The 12,500-nt window shown below is 43.3% G+C and overlaps 1 protein-coding gene across 1 annotated transcript in view; it reads left to right on the forward strand.

Moving 5' to 3' along the window:
* The first annotated feature begins 1,105 nt into the window (after positions 1-1,105).
* LOC145404631 (lachesin-like) overlaps positions 1,106-12,500 on the forward strand; it is a 147,423-nt gene continuing 136,028 nt past the window's right edge. The window contains exon 1 of the mRNA XM_080276152.1: positions 1,106-1,346. Coding sequence (XP_080132278.1) covers positions 1,106-1,346 — 241 coding nt within the window. The remainder of the gene's footprint in view (positions 1,347-12,500) is intronic.

Consider the following 12,500-nt stretch of genomic DNA (forward strand, 5'->3'; position numbering starts at 1 on the left):
CTCTCTCTCTCTCTCTCTCTCAATTAATTTTCAATAACCAATTCTCTCTCTCTCTCTTCCTACAGGTGGAGTGAGGGGCAACAACCAGCCCCACAAGACCTGCCTACCCTCACCCCAGTTCCAGTACCAGTAAACCAGTCCTGCCGGTAACTGGTAAGAGACACGTCTTCACCAGTACCTCCAACACTCCTAGTAACGTGGTATTATTCTGAGATTAACTTATTCTCTCCGGTAAATTCTAAAGCAGTGCCCCCTGTAGAGTGTCCCCCGTTTTCTTTACCTGATAATCTGAAGAGTGGATAATACTGATAAACTAAAAGAACTGAAGGAATATTTATAACTTACTTATAATTCTGATAACACAAAAAATCAATGCATCTGAAAAATAAAGACAGCACAGTAGTAAAGCCAATAAAATTCTCTCGAAACTGATAAAGACGACGAATAGTGATAAAATACTGACATAATACTCTATTCCCAATATTACTGTCTCAAAAATAATAACTATTGTGCAGTGCTTTAAATATAAAAAAAGAAAAGAAAAGGAAAAAGCAGTAGGAAAAGGTAACTGCAGCAGGTCAGTTCGGCATAAGGGGTTGATAATTTCACGATAGCAAGATAAATTATAAACGAATAAGACAAGGATAGCACTACCCCCCATAGTTCCGATATACGATACCCTGCGATATTCCCGCTAAGAGACCCCTCTGAGCACGCGTTAGTGGTTTTGTGAGAGAACACGAGAGCACGATATGAGGAAAACAGCATGATCGTGGCAGCATCCATCTGTGTGATCTAGTGAAGTACCCCCTAAATAGAAAAAAGGGGAAACGAAAACGAGTGCCGGATGGTTGTACGGTAAGAAAATAAAAAGAAGAATCAAAGTCGGATGGATGTACGGTAAAATACGAAAATAAAGAAAAATCGTGGTCCTATTTTGGCCAAGGAAAATATATTATGAAGGAAAAAGATACTGAAAAAATCCGAAAAAGATACTGAAAAATTCCTCCTCGGGGCCACGGAAAAAGATACTATGAGAGAAAAAGATACTATGAGAGAGAGAGATATTTCCAAGGGCGCTTCTTCCACGGCCACACACGACAAGATGGGACTACACACGGGACACCAAAAGCCCCTACAGCCCCACAGGGTCTCGGAAACGGGCACCAGGTCACTCTCCAGACGGGGGATTGAGGTGAGGATGGGGTGCAATAGGGGCGTGAAGATGGGGGTCAAGTCGGGTGAGAAGAGCCTGGCTGGCCTCACGCTGCCCTACCTGTGGCTCACCTGGCTCACCTTGCTCACCCTCGCCTGTGCCGTACGACTCGCCGACGCCACATCAGAGGGTGAGTAAAAAGAAAAATAATAATAATAATAAAAAGGCTAAGGGGGTAACCATTAAGCCAGCTGAAGGAGTCATTAAGGCATTAACGAAAATGGTAATGGTCAGAATATACTCCTGTGACATTAAAACAATAAACAAAGTAAAACCTCATCTCTTTCTTAGTATCGTCCCATTCCAGTATTTTATTTTTGTCATTCGCTATACAACTAAAAAATTAATAACAATAATAGGGAGGTTCGTCTTCGCTAGGGAGATATGCTGTGTTGAGTACCAACTGGAAGTGTTCACTGGGATAGATTACATGATATACTGTATGCTCGTTATAATCCAAATTTCCCCCCACCCAAGCACTATCTACCCCATCAAAATAAACTCTCCCTTCAACCTCAACAAACCCCTCGGCTCTGTGTGTGTGTGTGTGTGTGTGTGTGTGTGTGTGTGTGTGGCGCCTCTCTCTGTTCCCTGTGCTTGTGTTCCCTACCCACCCTGCTACCCCCCATCCTGCCACCCCTAACCCTGCCACCCGCCGTGCCTACCCTGCCGCCCTCCACAATTGCCAAATAAATACCATCTGATCCCGTAGTCTTGAAGGGCGACTCAATAACCACTACCTTTTTTTCACTGCAAGCGGCTGGCTAGACTGAATATTCTAACACTCTCGATTTCTCACCTTTCGAGACCTAATTCATAAAACACACACACACACACACACACACACACACACACACACACACACACACACACACACACACTTTTGCAAACGGACGAAAGTTATTGGGATCCTTTATGTAGAGCGAAAGACGAAGCATTGAGGGACACCTGTGTAGTTGTGGGTTCTGTTTATTTATTTATTTTTAGTGTGTGTGTGTGTGTGTGTGTGTGTGTGTGTGTGTGTGTGTGTGTGTGTGTGTGTGTGTGTGTGTGTGTGTGTGTGTGTGTGTGTGTGTGTGTGTGTGTGTGTGTGTGTGTGCGCGCTTCAGACTGGTTCAAGGTAAGTGAAGAGAAGGAAGAGGTGACATGGAAGAGAAAAGCAGGGAAGGGAAGGGGGATTGGAGATCAAAAGAATAGGAGGAGAGAAGAGAAGAGGAGAGGAGAAAAAAAAACAAGGGAAGGAAAGGAAAAGAGAAAGAGAAAGAAAAAGGAAAAGAAAAGCAGAAGAAGGGGAATAGAACAGGACAAAATGGAAGGAAAATAACATGAAGCAAAGGGAAGAAAGAATGAAATGAGGAAACAGTATTATCATGAAAGGTAATGAAGGAAAGATTAAGCAGGAGATTGGGAAGGAAGGAGGAAAAGGAGTGAGCAGAGGGGGGATGGAAGGTGAAAAAGGAAGGAGTAGAGAGGGGAAGGAAGGAGGAAAAGGAGGGAGTAGAGAGGGGAAGAAAGGAAGGTGAAAAAGAAGGGGGTTGAGAGAGAAAGGAAGGAGGACAAGGAGTGGGCAGACAGCGGAAGGAAGGAACAAAAGGGGTAGAAAGGGGATGGGAGGGTCAGTATTAGGATGGAAAGCCCCCACATAATGGTGATGGGGAGGGGGCAAAGGGGGGAAGAGCGGGGAAGAGGTAAAGGGAGAGGAGAGATGGGTGTAGATAGAGAAGGGACGGGCGGGGGGAGGGGGGTGCAACTTGTGATGGAGGGGCTCTCACATATACTTTCTTGTGCTGCAAGTGGAGAGGGGATAGAAGAGGGTAGGGGAGTGTATAAAGGAGGGGGCAGAGGGGGAGAGGATAGGAGAGGAAAGGGGAAGAGGAGCAAAGGGAGGGAATAGAGAGGGAGGTGGAAGCGTCACTGTTATGATGGAGGGTCCCCACATACACTCTCTGGTGTTGGGTTCCTGAAGGAGGGGATGGAGAGGGGGAGGGAGGAGGGATGGAGGTGAAGAAGGGTGGAATGGAGAGGGAAAAGGATGAGAGGGGAAGGAGTGGAGGGATGAATGAACATGAATTATGAACGAATGAATTGGACTGCCTGACTGTCTGGTTGACTGACAGGCTCAATGAATGACTGAATGAATGAATGAATGGAATTAATGCTTGAACGAATGAATGACCAACTGACTAACTAACTGGTTGATTAGATAAACTAAGTACATGAATGAACGACGACTGAAAGAATGAATTAATGACTGAATGTATGAATCACTGAATGAAGAAGAAAATGAATGAATGAATAAATGGAATGAGGTTGGAAGTAACGTGGAGCTGGTAAAAGGGGTGGAGAAAGGAGAGAATGTAGAGAAAGGGGAGAGGAATGGAGAGAAAGCAAAGGGTAGAAGAGGAATGAGGTGGACAGAGAGAAGGTAGTGTGAGGAGGGGAAAGGAAGGAAGAGAGGGAAAGGGTAGGGACAAAGGATAGGAGAGGGAGAAGACGTAGGCGCGACAGGAAGTGGAAGAAAGAGAGGGAGGAAGAAAAAAAGAGTAGAGCCATATTGGAAGAGAAGAAAGGGGAGAAAGGGCAGGTAAGAATGGAAAGAGAGGAAAAAGAAAATAGGGAAACTGAAGAAATACGAGTAATGGGGTGGGAGGGACAAGGCGTAAGGGGAAGAAAAAGGGTGCAGAAAAAGATGGTTGAATGGAGGGATGTGCAAAGGGACAGAAGGATGGGGTGAAGGGAGAAAAATGCATACAAGTGGAGGGAGGGAGGAAAGAGAGAGTGGAGGGGTAAGTGGGGGGGTGCGGTGATGGAGGGGACAGATGGGGAGGTGGAGAGAAGGTGGTGAAACGGAAGGAGCTAGGTGGAGAGGAGGGGTACAGAGAAAGGGAAGAAGGTAGATGAAGGGGGGGGGATGAAAGAGGTGAATGAGGGGCAGGTGCAGATAAAGGCGGAGGTGGGGTAAGTGGAGGCATGGAGAGAAACAAAACGGTAGGAGGAGGGAAGAGACAGAGAAATGGGGAGCAGATGGCGATGAGAGGGGTGAGACGGAAAGCAGTGGGTGTGAGGGAGGGGGAGAGAGAGGGGATGGGTTGGGAAAGGGGGTTGAAGAAAAAGGGGGGGATAGAGATAAAGATGGGGAGAAGGAGGAGGATGGGATGAAAGAGGAATTAAGAAGAGTGGGAGGGGATGAAGAGAGAGGAGGGAGTAGTTGGAGGTATGGGTGAAAGATGAAAGAGACAGTGCTGGATGCGGGGATGGGGAGGGGAGGATGAGGGGAAAGGGGAAGGGGGAAGAAGGGGGAAGGGGAGGGAAGGGGGAAGTAGGGGAGAGAGGGGTTGGAATGGACTAGAGGGATCAGATCAACAGTGAGTAAAACAAAGAAACACGACCCCTGCGGACTAATGTGGTTGTTCCCCTTTTTGTCCCCCCCTTTTTTCCATTTTCCTGCCCCATCCCTCCATTTCCCTTACTCCCTGTTCCACATCCCCATCCCTCTTTTCCTATTACTTCAACTCGCCATTTCCCTTACATTATTTTCTAGTTTCCTACCCCATCACCCTTCTTAAATTATTTCACATTGCATCTACTGCCCCCTCCCTTTTTGATCCCCCTTAATACTTTCATGCACTGTTTACACCCATTCGTCGTCTCCTCCTCACCCTATCATCATCATCTCCCGCTGTCATCATCTCGTCGTGGGCGCTGCATAAATCAATCACGCAGTGGGGGAAGGCAAGGTCCGGGAATCATGGTAGCAACAGCACACCCTCGCCAAGACCAGGGAAAAACTGACATAGAATAATAATCGGACTCGGTTGTGTGGGAGTGAGTCAGGGTGGGGAAGGAGAAGAGACGCCGTGATATAAATGGATACAGGGAACACACAGACCTTGAGCTTATAAACAGACAAAGTGCGTGAAACATCTATCTATCTATTGCCAGACGCCATAATCCCGTAAGGGGTGGCCATTTGACTTCGAGTTGTCTGTTTTACGGGGAGGGGCACTAACCCTCCACCAACCCACTTGTTGACACGTAGGGAGCACGTATGGTTTGGTTATAAGGTTACCACCCAGTGTTGTAAATGGTTTCTTGGCTTACAGGAAACCATTAGGCTTGTCACTCAATGTAAACCCACCTGTAAAGGACAGAAAAACAATAAGAAGTGACAGGAAAGATGAGAGAAATAGGAAGAGAGGAGGACAGGCACAGAAAAAGAATGATAAAGGCTAAGGAAGAAGTAGGCAGCACCACATCAAGTGAGTGGATGATGGTCGCCACCACCTACCACCCATACACTATATATTTCAGACAGGCTATGCAGATCTTCAATACTCTATACACATCTTCAATACGCTATAACTAACACGTATGCCTTATTGTTTATTCACCTTGAAAATAGAAAATAAACTACACAGACCACACACGTCTTAACATCATATACACTAATTTACAGAGAACACACCAAACAGTTCTTACACTGAAACACAAACCATACAAACTTCGACTTTCTTTCCCTGATACACAACCCACACATTATACACTCCCTACACAAACACAGGCCACACACATCTTACGATCCTTACACATATATACACACCACACATACTTTACACTCATAATATACAAACACAGACCACACAAAGCTTACACACACACACACACACACACACACACACACACACAACGAGGTGATCCGGCCCTACAATTGCCTGTAAGCTAACTAAGGACGGCAGAGGAAAGCAGACACTGACTTGCCTCTTTCCGCCCACTTCTTCCTGTCCCCCTCCAACCCACCCCTCCACCTTCCAACTAACTCACTGCAGGCAAGAAGAAGAAGAAGAAGAAGAAGAAGAAGGAGAAGGAGGAGGAGGAGGAGGAAAGGAAAACTACTCACCAAACAAGACGGGATATATACTGTACATCTTTAAGAAAATTTTTAAGACGATACCAGGAGTTAGATATTAATATTTTCCTTAATCTTAATCTATACTTTATACAACTATTTCTTTTTTCCCAATTTTGCATCTTAGCAATATGAAAAAAAAAGTATATGTATATCTGAGGATAATACTTTGCTAGGATTGAAAAAAGAAAATGCATGAAAAGTATATAAACAGATACTCAGGTAACAAAAGGTAAAACTGGACAGGTATTTTGTCAGGTGGAAATATACTGTAAATGCTTCCTAATGTTGTTTACACACACACACACACACACACACACACACACACACACACACACACACACACACACACACATGGAGAGAGATAGAGATAGATAGATAGATAGATAGAGAGAGAGAGAGAGAGAGAGAGAGAGAGAATGCATGCAAAGTAGGGCAATACAGAAGGGAGACAGTGAGACAGGGAGAGCAGAGAGGAAGCCGGAGAGGGAAAAAGTGGTGCAGGGAGGAGCTGCAGAGAGGGTGAGGGAGGAGGGAGGGAGGGAGGGGTGAAGGAGGAGCTGGAGGAAAAGGGAGGGGAGAACATAAGGAGAAGGGGGAGAGCAAGAAGAGAAGGGTAGAGGTAGAGAAGAGGAAGGAGTGGGTGAGATATGAGACAGCAAAGAGTGATGGGAGTGAGAGAGGAGAGTGAGGAGAGGGGAAAGGAGAGGAAAAAGTAGAGCAAGGAAAGAAGCATAAGGGAAAGAGAAGGAAGGATGAGGGAGGAGAAAATCGGAGGGAGGGAGGCAAAAAGTGGTAGAAGGGGAGAGGAAGAGGAAAAGAGGGCGTCTAGGTAACTCGGTCGGTCTGGTACTAGCCTTATGTTAGGACACTCTGACATGGGTTCGAGTCCCACTGAACGCCAATGAGCTCATAGGGTCAACTCTCACTACATCAAGTCTGTGCACAACAATTCAATAACCAAACCTACACCACACCATGTACTACGATGCTCTGTTTCACTGTCTACCCAAACTACACTATACCACTGTCTACAATCACTATCTTCTGTCTCACCGTCTATGCCCAGTCTGTCCAAACTTCCTTCACCATACCACTGTCCATTACAACTACTACTACTGTCTACTACCACTACTACCACTGTCTACTACAACTACTACCACAGCCTGTGCCCTTATATCTGTTCTATCCTCCCCCTAACCCAAACATGGAAGTGAGGAGTGAGAAAGACAAGAAAGGGTGAAGACATGGAAGACTGGAGGGAGGGGCATGTGATGGAGAGAATGCAATGGAACGGTAGACAGAGACAGGAGGAAATGAGGAGAGACGTGAGGAGAGACGAGGAAAGGGTGAGGTAGAAAAGAGAAAGAAGGGAGAAGTGTTGGGCAGAGAAGACGAAATGGGAGAGGAGAGGAGAAATGATGGTGCTGCGGAGAGACGAAGGAGGTCAGTGGCGGAGTACAGACAGAAGAGAGCAGAAAGCAAATGGGGGAGAGAAGAAAGAGGAGAAGACGGAGATGCATGGATAAAGAGCAAATAAAGACAGGCGAATGCAGAAATACAGGATAAAGAAGGGAAGAATGAGAAGAGAGGGTTAAGGGAGAAAAAAAAAAAGAAAAACAAGAGTAAAAGAAAAAGCAGTAAGGGAAAGGCAAGGAATTAGGATGGGAGTAAAAAAAAAAAGTGTGAAACAGAGAAATTTGAAAAAGAGGAAAGTGAGAGAAGTGAGGAAAAGGAGCGAGAAGATGTGGTCAGAAGGGAGGGACGAGGGAAAAGAGAGAGACGGAAGAGGAAGGAAAAGGTGGCTGGGTAAAAACAGAGGTACAAAGCAGTGAATGAGGCAAGGAGAAGGAAAAAGAGATGGAAAAGGAGAGAGAAGAGAGAGGAGAGAAATGGAAAGAAGAGGGAAGGGAAAGGAAAGAAAAGGGAGAGAGAGGGAAGAGAAAGAGTGAAGTATGGAGGGGTGAGGAGGTGGACATATTACTATGGGGAGGGGAGAGTGGGGAGGGAAGTTGTGGAGGAAAGGGGAGGAGTGAGGGGGAAAAATCGCAAAGGGCAATGTTAAGAGAGGGGAGAAACGTGAGGGAGAGGTAAGGGAGGGGTAAGGAGGGAGGGGTGAGGGTGATGAATATGGAGGTGTGGGCGAGGGTGAGTGGATAATGAGGAAGGTGGGATGAGTGAGATGAGGCGTAAGAGGGTGAAGAGAGAGAGGAAGGATGAGGGTGAGTGAAGGGTGAAAGGTGGGGGAGGAATTAAAGGGAGGGATGAGAAAAGAGGTGAAGAGGGAGGAGGGGTGGAAGGAGAGGGAGAGGAGACAGAATAGAAAGAGGTAGATGTGAGAAGTGAGAGGTGAAAATGGAAGCAGTGGTGAGGGATGAGAGGTGATGAGGGGTGGAGGATGAGGGTTGGAGGATGAGGGGTGAGGGGATGAGGGTGAGGGGTGAGAGGGTGAAGGTGAGGGGTGAGAGGGTGAGGGTGATGGGCTGAAGGTGAGAGGTGAGAGGGTGAAGGTGAGGGGTGAGAGGGTGAAGGTGAGGGGTGAGAGGGTGAGGGTGATGGGGTGAGGGGGACAAGGGTCAGGAGGATAAATAAGCTTGATGGAGGGTTAGGTTTCCAGGGTCAACATAGGGATGGTGACGTCTCTCTCTCTCTCTCTCTCTCTCTCTCTCTCTCTCTCTCTCTCTCTCCAACCTTTCAGTACGTGCTCATAATCACTTCACAGTATCTTTTGTTACAATTAAAAATACAGCAACCAAAAAAAAATAAAAATAAAAATAATGAAAATAATGGCATCAATAAATAAGCAAACAGCCCTCCGGACACCCATTAAGCATTTGCTAATTAAAACCAGGTGCTAATTACCCCTCATTCACCCTGCAATCTCACCTGATGCACCCAGGCTTGCTAATGGCTAAAACCCCAACACACGTGGGCTTAGGAGCTTCCCTGACACCACTTCCTCTTCTATTAATTTTTTTTTCTTTATGGCATTTTAAAAAAGATTAAGTAAGGGGACTGTTTCACCTAAGTCTTTCACCTACTAAGTCTTTCCCCTTACCATGTCTTTCACCTACAAAGTCTTTCCCCTACCATGTCTTTCACCTACCAAGTCTTTCACCTACCCTGTCTTTCCCCTACCAAGTCTTTCACCTACCAAGTCTTTCACCTACCCTGCCTTTCCCCTACCCTGCCTTTCACCTACCAAGTCTTTCATCTACCCTGTCTTTCACCTACCAAGTCTTTCACCTACCAAGTCTTTCACCTACCCTGTCTTTCCCCTACCAAGTCTTTCACCTACCCTGTCTTTCCCCTACCAAGTCTTTCACCTACCAAGTCTTTCACCTACCCTGTCTTTCCCCTACCAAGTCTTTCACCTACCAAGTCTTTCACCTACCCTGTCTTTCCCTTACCAAGTCTTTCACCTAAGTCTTCTACCTATCTCCACCTTTCTAATTAGCTACTGGTATTTCCTCATCTACATCTATTCCTACTTATTATCTAAGTAATTTTCCCTTTATAATTAGGGCACGTTTTATATTTACGAATAACCATTAAAGAATACAACAACATATGCACTGATTTTACTTCCTGTCAACTTGAAATCTGAATTATAAGGAGAGCGCGCGCGCTCACACACACACACACACACACACACACACACACACACACACACACACACACACACACACACACACGCACGCACGCACACACACACACACACACACACACACACACACACACACACACACACACACACCAATCATCTTCCTCCTTAATCGCCGTCCCATCTAAAGCAGGACACAACGTCAATAACAATTTTTCTCTCGCCTCTCCTATTAAGGCCCCAATTAAAGGAATAATTAACGAAAGATCAGAACATAATAACAGTACTGTAATTAATTGTTATAAGTGCAAATTGGGTGTGAAGTGTGGACGTTATACAAAAAGTAGTATATTAAGTATGCTTGAAGTGTGTGTAAGTGTGAAGGATGTGTATTATATCATTACTAACAGGTTAATTAAGCTTGAAACGAGTGTGATGGGTGTTAATTAAGCTTATATGAGTGTGATGTGTGTTAAGCTTAAATCGGGTGTAAAGTGTGTTAAGCTTAAATCGAGTGTGAAGTGTGTTAAGCTTAAACTGAGTATGGAGTGTTTTAATTAAGCTTAGAACGAGTGTGATGTGTCAGTTAAGCTTGAAATGAGTGCGAAGTGTTAATTAAGCTTGAAATGAGTGTGGAGTGTGTTAATTAAGCTTAAATCGAATGTGAAGTGTTAAGCTTGAAATGAGTGTGATGTGTTAAGATTAAACTGAGTGTGGAGTGTGTTAATTAAGCTTAAATCGAATGTGAAGTGTGTTACGCTTAAACTGATTGTGGAGTGTGTTAATTAAGCGTACAGTGTGATGTGTTAATTAAGCTTGAAATGAGGGTGAAGTGTTAATTAAGCCTGAAATGAGTGTGGTGTTAATTAAGCTTAAAATGAGTGTGTTCATTAAGCTTGGAATGAGTGTGGTGTTAATTAAGCTTGAAATAAGGATGATGTGTTAATTAAGCGTGAAATGAGTGAAGTGTTAATCAAGCTTAATATGAGTGTGAAGTGTTAATTAAGCTTAAAAAGAGTGTGAAGTGTGTTAATTAAGCTTAAGTCGTGTGAAGTGTGTTAATTAAGCTTAAATTGAGTGTGAAGTGTGAAGTACGAAGCTTGAAGGTCATTACATCACAGGAAAAGCAATTAATTTTTTAGGAAGCCGCCTAAGACCACCACACCTGTACACATTCCCAGTCAAACCCCAATTAAGACCCAGGTAACAATAATTAATATAATCACACGTGTACTACGAGTAATTAACCTTAGAACATAACACAGGTACGTTCAAAGCAATTAGAGCATAACACAGGTACGTTCACAGCAATTAGAACATAACACAGGTACGTTCACAGCAATTAGAGCATAACACAGGTACTGTACGTTCACAGCAATTAGAGCATAACACAGGTACGTTCACAGCAATTAGAGCATAACACAGGTACGTTCACGGCAATTAGGACATAACACAGGTACGTTCACAAAAATTAGAGCATAACACAGGTACGTTCACAGCAATTAGAGCATAACACAGGTACGTTCATAGCAATTAGAGCATAACACAGGTACGTTCCCAATAATACCCCCATTTAAAAACCAATTAGTGAAGATCACCCATTAGAAACTAGGTAAGCAATATGAAGGCGGTATCAATTTACGAACACAGAAACTTTCAATAATTCTCCATCAACATAACTAAATAAAAAAAGTCATACAATACCAAGGGAATAATTAAAATCTTTTCCTAATTAACGCACATACTAGTCCTAATAATTATCTGACAACTGAAGTAATTAGAGAGCTTCAGGGTCATGACAACACCAATTAAATATTTACATTAAGTACTTAAATTTGTCGAAAAGATCCTAACGCTCAAAAGTCGCATCTTATTCTTAGAATAATAAATAAAAATAAGCAAACAAGTACGAAATAATAATAATAATAATAATAATAATAATGAAAAGAATGAATACGCTAACAACACCTGTACGGCAATTAACCTTGTAATAATAAATCTAGCAATTAACCTTGTAATAATAAATCTAATATCACACTGGTACTTATTCCCAGTCAAAATTTAGCTAAAAGAATTAAAATATAAAGCTTTAACAATCGCGATATTAACAGACCAATTTAATTTCCTTGCAATTTACCTCACACCAATTATCCTACCTTTCAAATCATTACTCCAATTAAAACACCAATTACTATAGAAATGGACACCTAAATATTAACTAACTTTATAACATTTTCCGTGACATCAATCCCTTAAATATCCCCCAATTTTCAACCAATTAGACAACATTTAAACACTCACGAGGTAAAAACTGCGAGAAGATGTTTATACTTTATGCATAATCGTAAACATCAGTCATTATACGTCTACCCTTACCTGTAATATACACATCGCTGGTGAAGAGATTAAAAAAATACAGAAATACATAAGAACAATAAAATGAAATGCACTGAAATGTTCCAGGGCTGTTTTGTATTTGTCTTATCAGGGCTAAAAATATATGTAGATAATGATATATATTTGATTTGATTTTGTAACTTATTTATTTTCAGCTGTTTATGATTTGAATATATTGATATTATGAGCATATAGACAGCAATTCTGATGACACAGACAAGAGGAATTAAAGATTTACTGAAAACATCATCTTTTCATAATAATAATACTGATAATAATAATAATAATAATAATAATAAACCATCATCGGCATCATCCTTATAATTCCGATGACTATTACTATCACTATCAAAACCATCACCCAACTTAATAACTCT

Source organism: Coenobita brevimanus, chromosome 64, assembly GCF_032717465.1.
Source record: "Coenobita brevimanus isolate Jiangsu-jjx chromosome 64, ASM3271746v2, whole genome shotgun sequence".
Classification (NCBI taxonomy): Eukaryota; Metazoa; Arthropoda; class Malacostraca; order Decapoda; family Coenobitidae; genus Coenobita; species Coenobita brevimanus.